The sequence below is a fragment of the Protopterus annectens genome, chromosome 1.part1, assembly GCF_019279795.1.
Source record: "Protopterus annectens isolate FY-2018-M chromosome 1.part1, PAN1.0, whole genome shotgun sequence".
NCBI lineage: Eukaryota > Metazoa > Chordata > Ceratodontiformes > Protopteridae > Protopterus > Protopterus annectens.
Window position 1 is genome coordinate 1,643,135,956 of NC_056726.1, and position 15,142 is coordinate 1,643,151,097.

The window sequence follows — 15,142 nt, forward strand, 5'->3', positions numbered from 1 at the left end:
CAGTTTAGCTAGATCGGACAGTCGCCCAGGTAGTAGCAGGAAAAAATACTTTTATCAGGTTAGCAGTCGCTCTTTTAGCCTCTCTGCTGCTAGCACCACTCTGCAGGACCCCGAGGAGCTTGGCTGAGTAGTAACAAGCGCAAAAACCTTGCCAAAGTGGGTTTTATACAGGGGGATTTGAAAGAGCTAGAAATTGGCCTAAAATGGCCAGTAGACTACCATATTATTGTGCTGGGAACACTCCTTCAGGGATAGATAGGCTGCTCTAAGCTCCCCACTGCCACTGGTGAACAAAGAAGCCTCCCTTAATCCAAGAAAGGAAATGGCAACACAGGAACTTTCCAAAAGTCCAGAATACAGCAAAGCCCGTATTTGGACTACTCTAGGTTAGGAAAGACGGGAAACAAGGATAATTTTTTTTTTTTTTTTTTTGTTTTGTTTTTCTTTTTTTCAACAAATAGCAGGAAAATGCAGTAAATATGTGACACAGGCTAGCGTACTTGAGTGTGTAGCCTCAACAGGTAAATGCAAAACCAGGACAAACTTTAAATTACAAGCGCAAAGTGCGCTAAAGCTGGCTTTAAAGCAGGGGGTTAGAAAGAGATAGGAAATGGCCCAAAACGGCCCATAAGCTACAGGTCACTGGGCTGGAACCACTCCTCAAGGGACAGATAGGCTGCTCAGAGCTCCCCACTCTCACTGGTGAACAAAGAAGCTTCCTCCTATCCAAATAAGGATATGGGCAACACAGGAACTATGACACAGCCCAGAGATCAGCAATACCTGAAGACTGGACTATTCTAGTTCAGTAAAGGCGGGAAACAAGGAATTTTTTTTTTTTTTTTTTTTTTACAAAGTAGCAGAAATTAGGTACAGAAACACAGTAAATGATTTAATTGCTAAGCACTTGAGTTTGTAGCCTACCAATTAAACTAAGCAAAAACAAACTTTAAAAGTGCAAAAAAAACTCAGAAATACAGGCAGAAATGCAATAAAACAACTTTACAGAGCTTATTTAGTAAAAGAAACAGAAAAGTCTATATATACAGAAAAGCAGCTAAAACACACAAACACTTCAGATGCAGTGCAACCTAGAGCACTTGAGTTGTAGCAATATTAAGGCTATTACAGTTATAATAAATGCTCTGAAATATACTGTATAATTCCAAAATGTTTGAGAAGCACAGTCAGAACACAAGGAGGTTCAGGCGAAAGGAAAAAAAAAAAAAAAAAAAAGTTTTGTTTTACTTTTTGAAAGGGAAAAAGGAGGAACAGAAGGCCTTATCAAATGTTCTCTCTGTATTAGGCAGAATGAGCTAATGACACTAGACTGGGATGAGTGTCACAGTAGGGGCGGGCAACTGCAAAGCCACCAAGTATAAGAGCAACACACCAACAGGGAGGGAGGGTGGGACAAAATAGCCTACAGCCAGCAAGCACTAGACACAAATGAAAGTTTTTAAACAGATAAGGATTTGTAAAGATACAGAATAGACAAAGTGCTATATATATATATTAAATTTTAAAAACAGTAATCTGTAAAAATAATCAAAAAAATCAAGATACTTCTATTTTCAGCTCAGTTGCAGTCAACAACTTCTTTTCCAGTCTGCACTGTGTGTAAAGACAGAAACCCTATCAAAGTTAGGGCTTAAATACCAAAACAGCTTTTCAGAACACAAAAGAACCAGCCCCCACTAGCCAAAAGATAATTACACAGAGGAAATGCTTCAGTTAAAACAATAGCCTACAGCCAGCAAGCACTAGACACAAATGAAAGTTTTTAAACAGATAAGGATTTGTAAAGATACAGAATAGACAAAGTGCTATATATATATATATTAAATTTTAAAAACAGTAATCTGTAAAAATAATCAAAAAAATCAAGAGACTTCTATTTTCAGCTCAGTTGCAGTCAACAACTTCATGGGATACATACCTGTCTCTCCAGCAGATCCTATTTATAACACAGGCAAGTTTTATGTCTTTAAAATGGGTAATTATTGTGCTGTTTGTTTTGTGGATATGCAGTAGGTCCATCAGAATGGGGTATGACAATGGCCTGTATGCCAGGCATAGATCTACCCTCAAAAGCCTGTATGAGACAGAATACAAGGATAGGGCCTTGATGCCGTCTGCATAGGACATTTTACTTATACCCTGTATTCGTTTAGTGAGGAACCTCTGTGGATGTTCCAGTTGTTGGATATGCCTGATTAGATACATACCAAAGAGGGCATTGTAGTCAATGATAGGTCTGATGAATGGCGAATACATTGGAACAATGACTTCCTTGGACTTAGATGCCCTACCTTTGTTTATAAGTTATGCAACATAGAATAATTTCCTCACTACTGTAGACACATGATGGTAAAGGCTAGATTACTGTCTGTGTGTGTCCCTAAGTCCCTGACTACTGGGTCAACTCTAAGGCATGTGTTGTCAATGTGATAGTTACCAGGAGTGGATGACTTCCTGAAGGATACTGTTATGCATTTTTTGGCATTTAGTTTTAGTCCATGACTCTGACACCAGCTGTTTGTCTGTGTCAGCCCTTCCTGGAGAATATTTTTATCTGTTCCTGCACAGTCCCTGAGAAGAGTTGTGCCTAGGTGGTTCATCTTCTTTGACTATTAAAAAAAAAAGAAAACACTGAACTTGACAATTTAAATTCTTAATTTTGGCTGCATGAAATGCTTCCACAAACACCTACACCCACCAGGCCCACACCCCATTTTACCTGTGCTAACTGGTCAGAATGACATTAAAGGATAACTGAAACTGAACCCTTAAATATTTGTTGTTGAAGAAGTTGAATCAGGTATATGTTATTTACTGTCCTTCTTCTACAGCCTCCTGGATTGGCCATTAAGAAACTATATATACACTGCAAAACTTCTAGTGTCATTTCTTTGAAGCTCAAATATATGAAATGTTTCCAGTGAAAATTTAGGTTCAGTGAAACCAAATTAGACCTTTCCCAGCTATTGCATGATCATGGAGTTAGTATATATAATTTCAGGGTTGAGGAGATTCCCCTCACATGAGAAGTATGGGAGGGCTTGCCACCTGCAAGAAAAGTTTCATTTTCAGTTGATTGAATGTGATGTTTAATTAACCCATTTTATAGTTTTGTGACTTGCATATTTTGCCTTCTATGAGTTGACATAAATCTGAAAATGAAGGCAGCCAGTAATGAAGACAAAAACAATTATTTTGCCCCAAAAGAAAAAAAAAACACTAAATAAATTAATAATTTAGTATTATTTTTAAATCATTGATTTTACATTTCTGAACATGTACCCATTTATTTTCTCTGTCAGATGTGCACTTACTTGGAAAGGCCAAAAACATTAAATGAAAGGTGCAGGATTATTAAACTGTGTAGTAATGTGTTTTATGTTTCAGTTTTCAGATACTTAGAAGAAGTGCAAACCATTTCAGAGTATTTGTACCTCATTCCCACCTTGACCTCCAGATTGGACACAGAGTCAAAGTGTTGTTGCCATCCAGTAGAATTGGTATAGGTGTGGTGCGATTTCTAGGATGCCTGTCTGACAGGATAGAGGTCATTGTAGGTGTGGACTTGGAGAGCCCAGAGTATGGTCAACACGATGGCATTTATGGTGGGAAGTGCTACTTTCACTGGTATGTAATATTTATTTGAACTAAATAACCAGTTGTTATGTTCTATTCTTTCTTGTCTGAAATACTGGCAAAGGTCCAAAGGGAGCAAATAATACTTTGTTTCTTTGTGAGGTAGTTATTCATTTGAAATCAAAAATGCAACATGAAAAGAGATAAATGAATTAGTATCCGCTAGAAAATTAAGCATTTTAGTGCTATACTTTGTAACCAAAAAAAATAAATAAATCTGTGAGATAAATATATAAATCTAAAGGAAAATGAATGCTGGCTTAAGACCCATATTAGATAACAGTATATTGTAAACTGCTGATGGCTGTCAAAGCTGGTGGTGCACCTTATTGCTGTATGTATGACATAATGGTATTTATGGCTTAAAAGTGACAGTAAAAGAAGACAACAAACTGAAGATCCTGTTTCCTTACTTGTAGCTTTTTTGGCATATAAAGATGCTCACTCAGTGCCAGTTTAAAAACTACTTTAATGATATAGAAAACAGAGCATACATTTAGAGAGAAATGCCATTTTGTAAACCTAAGAAAGTGAAACTCTTCCAAATGTAAATCAGTTGGGTATATGCCAAATTCTACTTTTTAATCCCTGTCAAAGCATCACTAGCACAAAGACAGCATTTTGTTAAAAAGATTTGTTTGACAACCACAGATGCAAATATTATCATACCTGTCTGTTTCACATACGTTGCTGCCTTTGTTGTACATTGTGAATTTCCGTTTCCTGAACGTGGCTTCCTCCTTTATTTTTTCCCCTCTGGCCCTTCTGTGATTCCTCTTTTCTTCTGTGTTTTGTTCCTGTATTTTCATGGACAACAAAGAATGAACTTTTATAGAAATGCAAAGTGGATGAAACTGGTGCATATGTTAACTGCATACACATGATATATTTAAATTAACTAAAATAATGATGACATTCTGCATGTAAGAGTCCCACGTTGAATACAATGGCTTAAGGTGAAATTAAAATCCATTTCTGGAATACACTGACACTTTAGAAAACAGAGGTAATGAGCCAGCAATGGTAACTGTTTCAGTGCAGCAGTGTATCAAATAACACACTTTCTGTAAGGGAGTTCAGGCAAGGAACACAACATGAGTCAAACTGACAGCAAAAAACTTTGAAGCCACAGTACATGATGACTCAGTTGTGTTAGGCCAGTATGACAAGGCAGATCATAATGGTTTCATGGACAGATGTGCAATTGTCATACTAATTGCATAGTTCTGCAAGTTAAAAATACTGGGAAAAAAGTACAGGCTGTTGGATAGCACATTGACAAACTGATAGTAAAAGACAGGGAGAACAACAACAAAAAAAATGCATCATGAAATCTTCACTACAAAAGTTGAGTGAGTATGTTTGGTAGACATTTTATATATGTACTGGGGTAAAGAGTTACATATACTTAAAATAGAGCTCAAAAACAGCAGGGTACGAAAGTGTATGTAAATTGAGGGATTACATTTGATTTTTCAGAAAAGATGAGAACCCTTAAAACAACATTCTATTTTTAGATATTGTCAGTAGAGGCACTAAATGATGCTGGAAATATATTATTTTTGTATGAACAGCTTACAAGAAATTAATAGATCAAGCAAACAAAACCACAATGTAATACAATCCAATGGGCAGGATAGACAGAAAAGAGATTAGCAAATGAAGATATAGAACATATCAACACATATTTTCATCCAAATTATTTTTATGGAAATAATGAAGAATAAGCTAAAGAAAGTGCATCATCAAGGAGAACAGAACATACAAAAATGAATAAATAAGAATGAGATGAAATATAACCTATATTAATTGCAAAGATAGCTGTGCAATTAAAAGGATCAGTTGTACTGGTTAGAACTAATTTTTAGCTTATTGTTCTGAGCACAGAAAAGGCAGGATGCAATCAAAAGTGAAAATGCTTATTACTAAGTTGCATTTAAAATAATAATAAATAACAATGAAGGCATATATTACTAAGCACTAATGTAGTTGGATCTCATTTTGAATTATGTTGGTATAATAAAAGTGAAATCATTAAAAAAACAGCCTAAACTCATTCAGTTTAAAAGATCTAGCTAGGTTGCCATTTCATGTCTTAAAATACTTTGATGATATGTAAGAAAAGGCAAGCATTAGGGAATGAATGTCAGTTGGTAACCCCACAAAGTGAAACTCTTTAGCATGCAAAGCAGTTGTTCTTTTGCCAGACGTCTCACTTTACTTTCAAAACAGCATTAGCACAAAGAAAGCTTTATCCTGGCGGTTAGCACAAATAATTATTTTGACAGCATGGAGGATTATGGCTATGATCTTTAAAAGTCTGATTTCTGTTGTCCAGGTTTCAGTTTGTATGACTGTGATCAACTCACTTGAGCAGATAGTACTCCCATGTCTCTCCTGAAAAGAGTTACTGTCTCCAGTGTGCCTACTATGTTAACAAATAAATAAAACAAGACATTTTCCAGCACAAACTCTTAATCTTCTGAAAGTTAGGAAGGCACTATTTGCACTTTAAATCTACACTGTTTATCCCTTAGCTGCACATAGTGACTAAATGATACAGAGTATATTTTTTCTGCATTTGGAGCAGTCATTTACCATTGACTGTTTCAGTATATGATTTTGATGTTGTGTTTTTTCATGGAGTTATTGCTATTACTTTGCAGTCTTCATTCAGTGTGTACCTCATTTTCCTTTTATTTATTTATTTGTTGACTGAGTAGGCTCACTGGATACAAGTGTGTCTTTTCAGGAGCAACCTGAGAACACTTTATGGTTAGGCGTCCCACTCAAAGTCACACAGTAGGCAAATGGAGGCTGCTGGAATTAAACCCTGGACTACCGGAAAGAGCTCTTCAACAGCTCATAGCCTTAATACTCCATGCTAACGGCCATCTCTGCAATATCTATTACTCTTCAAATATATTTTCACAATTCATTTCTGAAAGATACTGTGGTAATTATTAGCATATAATGGAAAGCAGGCAAACAGTGAATGCGATCTTTAGTATCTGCTGTTAAAAATCAGTATTGTGTGTATTACATAAAATGTCTGTTAACTGGCTGTTTTCTGTCAGTAGATGGGAGCTGTAGGATAGAGTACCCCAGAAAATGACTAAAGGGATAGTCATACTGCCTGGAACGTCGCTGTAACCCAATATGGATTTCACTTGTGACTAATCCCTGGAAACCGTAGCAAATATGGGCATCCTAAAGGTCTGCAGCCTGTTTTACCTCACCCATGTGTTGTTCACCAAGCTCAGTGAACACTGTACATATCCAGCTCACCAGGCACCTCTGTTCCTACCTCTGCTTTTTTTCACATGAAGCGACATGCGCTCTACTAAACAGCACTAGCCAGTTCTAGTGACATCATGCATGCTCTCTGAGTCCTAATGGGGCATCCATGGTAACCATTTAAATTGTCCAGACCTGCTTTAGTGAGTCCGATAACACTGAGACTGAATGGTTGAAAAAAATGGATTTACATATATTAAGTCTGGGATGGTCATTTCTCAGAATAATCCCTTTTTCCAAGTTAAGACACTCTCAAAGTTGCTATATATAATCTCAAGAAGGTGTGGGGGTTTGCTCCCCCATCAGGGGCTGCGAGGGGATTTCCCCCTACAAAAAAGCAATTTAAAGGTGAAAATTGATGTTTGATATTCACTCTTCTCCTGCATTTTCAGATTTTTTTTTTTGGCATGATGGCACTCAACATTACCAATGCCGACATTTCAATAAGGAGCCAGCATCTACACCGGTATGCAAATGCTTAGAATGTTCAGCCTTCTTGATCACCATAGCAACCATCCACTCTAACTAGTTTGAGATATATACATGTAATACCTACTTGCACCTTTACATGTCCAGACATAATCACCCATAGTGGAATGCTGCTTTGATTGACACTCTGGTTTATAGTTTGAACCCTTACACTGCCTGCATGCTATTTTATGTGACAGGAGCAATCTTCTCTTATTAGAAACACATTCATTACACAAATGCTAGCTTATCGTAAGAAGTCATGCAGACCAAAAAGTAGTATTTTTTGCTATTTTTCTTCTGCTACTTTTAGTGATGCTAGAGTGCTAGAGAACACTAGCCAGCCTTCAACAGCTCTTCCTCCTTGAGCAACTTACACCACAGCAAAATCAGTTGTAGTAATAGAATCCATTCAGAAAATTCAGAAATTGAAATCCATAGTTATAGAGAATGCAAACAAATAGTCCACTTTTAGGGACAGCAGGCATCTTTGCCTGAAACAACATGAATGCTATAAACGTTGAATACATAGCTGGCACAACATTTGATAGAGACTAAATGGGAGATTTAGCTCTCTCAAAATAAAAAGGATGACATAGCCTGCCTAAAGACTGAGCCTTAGGTTCTGCAGAATTCCAGAACACAGGGATAACACTCTGTTATCACAGGCTGTTCAGGATACTCAGAAGTGTACCAAGCATTAACAAATTACTTGGTATCACGACTGAATCCATCAGTGGCCCCTACCTACATTTATTGATTGTGACCAGTATCAAAATCTAAAGGTGGGAAAGTTTTTTTTCATTCCAAAAATATAAGAACTTTGATGATAAATTCACCAGTCATGTTCCACACTCTTTGAACTGGACATTACAGATTGCCTAGAATACCTTCTTATTTTTGTTATATACATTTAATCTGTAATGCATATGTGAGTAGCAATTCTTTGCTGGTCCTTTTTGTACACATATCAATCTTATATACTAGTTGAATTAGTCACATTTGTTATTTTTTCTCTGAAGTTATTTGTACACCTTTTACAAGTATGTTTGACACTCATTTCATACTAAATGTATGTATCTGATGTTGTCCACTTCATTCCATTTAACTGTGGGAATATGGTTCTGATGCTCAGAACTGACTGGCCATCTTCTTCCAGCTCAAGACTCCTGACTTGAGCTCCTCCTACATACCCATAATCCCTGCTTGCCCACAGTACTTCAGATCTTGTTTGCCGCACTTAGTGTTAGCAGTGAGTTCTGGCTGGGATTCTATCCTTTAGGCTATTTTCTATATATAACAAAAAAAACTTCTCTTCTTCTTTTCTTCTTCTACTTTTCCTCCCTTTTCTGTGCTTCATGGCTGATCAAATGCCATTAGGCTTGAAAAAGTGCACTTCCTGTGGACAGAAGATTCCCTTATCTGATGCCCAAGGGGAATGCATGTACTGTTTGGGGCCTCTCCACTTGGATGCCTCCTGTGACATTTGCAGGACTTTTCTTCCCCAGACTCTGGTGGATAGGAGAAGTAAGCTAATTTTAAAGGGGTTGCTTCTTACTTCCATCACCTCAGGGATTCCTTCTACATCAGGGGCTCAACCCCCAGCTATGATGCCTAAAGATTCCTTGGGGTCCAGGAGGCTGTCTCACTCACAGTCCTCTTCAGAACCACCCAGGAAGAAATCCAGACCATTGGAACCAAATTGTTTGGTTCTCAGCTCTCTTACCTCGATCTCTCCTCCACCCCATTCCTCATCAGTGGCTATGGGGCAGAATGGTGACCTCTTAGCATTGGCTCCAGCTCTGTCAGTGTCCGGATCTTCTTTGCCTGTGCCTACCAGAAGGTGGCCGTCTTGTTCTCCATGGAGATCCCCCAACCTCCTTCCACTGCTTTGTCTAGGTCTTACTGAAACTTGTCTTCTACGGATGTTGATAAGTTCATGAGGCAGTTCCTCAAGACACAGATCCAGATGGGGCTTGTGTCCACCCTATCCTTTTCTCGATCTGTGAGGCTCTCCCCATTCCAACTCATAGGTCCTTATTAGATTCAACTTCTGGTTTTGGAGTTGCCAGTTCCATTGGGTCCTGATGCCATGGTGTCAGAGCTGATTGAGATCTCTTCTTCACCTCCGACATTCTCCTCGACTTGCTCGAATCTGGCTGCTTTGGTTCCAAGTGTGTCATGGAGCCATAGAGTCAAGATCAGTTCCAGTTTGTTGACTTTGACTCTGAAGCTTTTGGAGCCATCTCTTCCCCTCGGGACCATGGCCTGTGACAGCTCAGCTCCAGCTTCCACCTCAGAGTGGGAGACCCATTCTCTATAGCAGGTGTCTGCTCCAGTGGCTTCAGCTCTGGTGAGACATTTCTAGGTGGTTCAGAGTCTTTCTGTTGTTTGAGGTCATGGAGAGGGCCCTCTCCTTTCCTAGGAAACCCTCAGCACTCACCATAATGGCACTTCCACCACCCCACTCTGGAACTGTCTTGTAGACCACTGAGCTACTACATGGACAGCTGGTCCCAAAAAGCCTCCACACTATTCCTGTCAGTGGATCCCCAAGCTTCCTCCAACGCCTCCCTGGAGCATCCCCCCCAAGGAGGTACCTCAGAAGAGATTGTGTAAAAGGAGGCACATGGATTCTCCTATGGAATCCCTCACTGCAGATACCAGTTTTGAGTAAGTTGAAGGGTCTTCCAAATCACCACCCAATGAGGTCTCCTTTAGAGACATCCTTGAAATCCTTCACCAGAAGGGTAGATGACCCTCCCAAACCCCTTCCCTGGAGGAATCAGTATTGAGGGAGGCTTTCAGGGCCTGCCCATCTACTAATTGGGTGTTCACCCCAGCCAACCTGCTCATCCATTTGGTGTCATTGATGGCCTGGATGGAGCCGGATTCAGTGGAACTGATCATTAAGTTCGCTGATGAAATTTTAAGTGCACTAGCTGACAAAGCCTTTTAGACCAAAGGAATCCAGGCAGATGCCTTGGTTGTGGCAGCAGCCACCAAGAAGGAGCTGGCTCAGAAAAACTTCTCTGTTCACCCCCTGAATAGAGAATCCAGGGCATTGGACAGATTTGGAAAAAGAGTCTACACCTCATCTACCTTTGCATTTTGAGTGTTGAACTACATAGCCCATTTTACTCAGCTACAAAGGGACTTAGTTAAGGAACTTTCTAGCTCAGTCCCTGGGTCCATGCCTACTGAGAAACAGGAGTCTGCTTCTTCTTGGCTGGCCACACTATACTACCTGGCCAATATGTCCATGAGGTTATCTCTCAGGCTGTGGAAGGTACCTCAAAGGTGGCCAGTTCTGGTATTGCCATACTGCGCCATACCTGGATCAGGCTGTGCAATCTTGTGGAGCCTTTCAAACGGTCCTTTATTAATGCCTTTTTTGATGGCTCAACCTTGTTTGGGCCCACAGTATGTGACACTTTAACACAGAGTGAGAAAGATGGTAAGACCCTGTCTGCTGTCAGGATCCATTTTTCTACTCCACAATGGACATTTTCTAAGAACCAGCATGTAAGTAAGAAAATATGGTTTCAGAAGTCACAGGGCCCTTTCCAGGATACTCAGAAAAACTTTTCCCCCTGAGGCACAGGGGGATATGGCCAGAATGGTAGATGCTGCCCACACAGACAAGGGGGGGGGGTCTGCAAAATCAAGTTTCATGGGAACCTGCTACAGACAAGCCTTTCCAGTCATCCTGAATGGTTGTCTGAATTGTCTCCTCTGGAAGCAGTTGGGGGACATTTCTCCTTGCCCCCAGAATCCTGGGAGGCCATCACAAATGACAAATGGGTGCTAAGGATTATATCCAGAGGATACTTCATTCTCTTTTCTGACATTCCCAAACAAAAATGTCACTTTCCCTATGCTCCACCCAGTCCGAGAGAGGACACAGCCCAGGAAATAAGAATGTTACTGCAAGAAAGAGTCATCCAAGAGATTTCCCCTGATCAAGTTGGATCGGGTGTTTACTCCAGATTCTTTTTAGTACCCAGAAAAACAGGGGACCCACAACTTATCTGGATCTGACCTCTCTGAACAAGTTGATGAAGCACACAAAGCTCAGAATGGTCATGATTCTATCCATCTTACCTCTCCTAAAGATTGGTCCACAAGAATGCTTACTACCTTATCAAAATGGACATGCACTCCAGGCCTTTTCTACGTTTCATGCTTGCAGCCAGTCACTATCAGTTTTAGGTACTTCCATTTAGCTTCCCCACAGACTCCAGGGTGTTCACCAAATGTTTTGCAGTAGTTGCAATTCATCTCCAACTGCAAGGATATCAGATATTCCCATATCTGGACAACTGGCTCCTGACTGCTCCCACCAGGCATCTACTCTTCCAAGCCAAGGATTACTTCTTTAGCTTAGTTTCCATACTGGGAATAGCTGTCAATTTGCAGAAGTCACACTTGGATCCAGTACAGACCATGGACTTTATAGGGACTCATCTAGATACAAGGACATCTTATCTTTACCTTACATCGGACAGGGTATCAAATCTAAAATCACACATTAGCCAGATCTTGACTCCTTCAAAACCCCCAGCCTCTCTAGTTCTCTGAGCATTAGGATCCATGGCAGCAACTATAACTTTTCTTCCAATGGCACGTTTCCACATGCGAATTCTTCACCTTTTATTGATCTCATCTGGTTTTCCCCCTGATGAAGTTGGATCCGAGTCCAGATCTACTTTCCCATCCATCATACACATTCCAACATTCAAGGCCTGAAATTGACTGCATGGTTTCTTCACTTCTGATGATGGCTAGATCTCCCAGGTTGTCTTCCCCAATTCGAGAAATTTTGATTTCATCCATAGAGCTTCCCCTCAAAAGATTTACAAAAGTAAATGGAAAAGATTCTATTAATGGGTGGATCAGAACCAGATAGATCCTTTTGCAGCCCTGGTTTCAGTAGTATGAGAATTTCTGGCTTTCCTTTTCAAGGATGGTGCTAGTTATTGTACAGTCAAAGTTCAACTTGCTGTCATTTCCAACTTATGCTTTGGTTTTGACTCAATGTCTCTGGCCTCTTCAAAATTGTGTAAGACTTCCCTTAGGGGCACTTGTCTGCTCTGGCCACCAGTCAAGGACCCTACACCTTCCTGGGATCTTACTATGATTCTGCAGGCCTTAGTCCTTCCCCCGTTCAAACCCTTCGCCACTGTAGATCTGAAATTTCTCTCCTGGAAAGCTCTTTATCTAGTAGCAACTACCTTGGCCAGGAGAGTGTCTGAGCTCCATGCTCTTTTTGCAGAATTTCCATATTTAGTTTTTCATAAAGACAGAGTGACTCTACATTTGAATCCTTCCTTCTTACCTAAGGTGGCTAAAGAGACTAACAATAATCAGTCAATCAGTCTTCCAGTATTTTTTCCTCAGTATCAGAAGAAAGGAAAATACAGCTTACACATGCTTGATGATGATAGACAGCTTTGTTTTTACACCCATAGAACCAAATCCTTCAGGAAGTGCGATCAGCTGTTTGTTTCCTTCTCGAACACCAAGAAAGATGAAGCAGTGACCAAAGTTAAATTGTCTAGATAGTTTAAAGACTGTATTACATTTATTTATTCTTCCAAGGGTATTCCTTTACTGTGTCCAGTAAGGTGGCAGTCTACAAGGTCCATGGTCACGTCTCAGGCTTTTTGATCTAGAGTTTCTAATGGGGACATTTGTGCTGCTGCTACTTCGTCAACCCCCCCATACTTTCATTACACATTGCAAATTGGACATTATATCCAGTAGTAGAAGTGCTTTTGGCTCTGCTGTACTCCGGAATATCCTTCCTTGATGGCCACTCTGGATTATAGTAACTGTGGACTCTGTCCCACAGGTTAATGGAATGAAGTGGACAACATCAGATAAAGAAGTTATGTTCTTACCATAACATTCCATCTGTGTTGTCCAATTTCATGCCATTTACTTTCCTGCCTGCCTTTCCCCATCCAAAAAATATTTTGGGAAGCTTAGTAGAGCTTACAAGGAATCTTATTCCTTTGGTTGAGTTTCTGATGTTCGTCTCTTGTATGATATGTGTATATACATTTGATATTCAGGTTGTTGTAATATAGTTAATGCTTAATAGACACTATGTTCTTGTTGGCAAATTTGATATGAGGTACTGTGGAGGCCCAGAGCATTATGGGTAGGTAGGAGTAGCTCAAGTCAGGAGTCTTGAGCTGGAAGAAGGTGGCTGGTCAGTTCCAAGCATCAGAACTGTATTCCCACAGGTTAATGGAATGAAGTTGGACAACACAGATAGAACGTTATGGTAAAAACATAACTTCTTTTTATTGTTTTTTTGACATATAACAATATTTTCTTGTTTCAAGCCTAGCACTGCATCTGAATCAGAATTATGTGCTTTAAATGTGCACCCATAACAGATGCAAGTCTATTTTCCTGCAAAATCTCTGTTCTGTTGGACATTATGCATTTAATCTTGTGTTGTGCTCTTTTGATTTGTGATTTCTTCTTAGTTTTGTATTACACATGCACTCATGTCACTCCACAACAAGTGCAAATATGACTCTGTCATTGTCCATGTTGGTCTGAATGACCTGAGATGTACCTCTATGGACTACATGAAAAGGGACATGGAGGAGCTGTCCGATCTTGTAGCCAAAGCAGGTATGACCCTAGCCCTGAGTAGCATCCTGCCATCACCAAGAATGATACCACAGTACAAGGACAAAATGATTGACTTCAACAATTGGCTAAGCTTCTGGTGTCATTCTAAGGGGATCCAGTATCTGTCTGCCTGGGATGACATGATCGACAAACCACAATGTTTTACCAGAGATGACCTGTACCTGTTGTCCCTGGGATTCCGGATACTGGCTAAGGCTCTAGCAACCCCTATAGTGCCTTTTTTAGGCAAGGTTCAAATGACAAATTCACCACCATAACAGGTACAAGCAAGCAACATTTGAGGGTATTGCTACTCAATGCTGGAAGTCTAAACCTCAAAATGCACTCACTCGAGGCACTCCTTAAAATGGAGAACATCAACATCTGTGCAGTGACAGAGACCTGGTTCATGGCTCCAGAGAGTACCCCTGCATTACCAGACTATAATACATACCACACCTTTTGACCAGCTAACCTGGACAGAAACACTAAAGACGGCGGTGTGTCCATATTCATTAAGGATATCCACACCTCCAGGCTAGTTGCTCAGCATAATGCATCCGAGATTATCCAAGTGCAAATAACTCTGGGCAAGACCACAATCCAAATTGTAGCTTGCTACAGATTCCCCACCATGCCCCAGGATTCCCACTCCTCATTTCTTGATACACTAGAAAATATTAAGGTACAAGCTAACACCCTAATAATGGGCAATTTCAACTACCCCACCATTAACTGGGAAAACTACTCATATACCAACTCTTGTGCTCAACGTTTTCTGGGATTCATAAATTCCAATGCCTTGGATCAACTTATCCACACCCCCACCAGGGGCAGCAATATCCTAGACCTGTTTATTACCAACATGGGCAACCGGTGCTCCACTCCAGAGGTCAATTCCTTGCTGGTCAGATCCAACCACAAGCTAATCACCCTAGACATCCACATCCCACCCTATCCCCCATTAGGGAAACAACCGTAAAAAATCTCTGCAAAGCCAATTTCACGCTTCTTAAGACAGAAGTGGCAAACTTCATGACACCCATGCTGACGGACAGTAGAGGTATGA

At 40.1% G+C, this 15,142-nt stretch overlaps 1 protein-coding gene across 1 annotated transcript in view; it reads left to right on the forward strand.

Moving 5' to 3' along the window:
* LOC122811733 (CAP-Gly domain-containing linker protein 4-like) overlaps nt 1-15,142 on the forward strand; it is a 1,328,591-nt gene that overhangs the window by 558,582 nt on the left and 754,867 nt on the right. Inside the window, exon 7 of the mRNA XM_044083780.1 lies at nt 3,409-3,648. Within this exon, the coding sequence (XP_043939715.1) occupies nt 3,409-3,648 (240 nt within the window). The remainder of the gene's footprint in view (nt 1-3,408; nt 3,649-15,142) is intronic.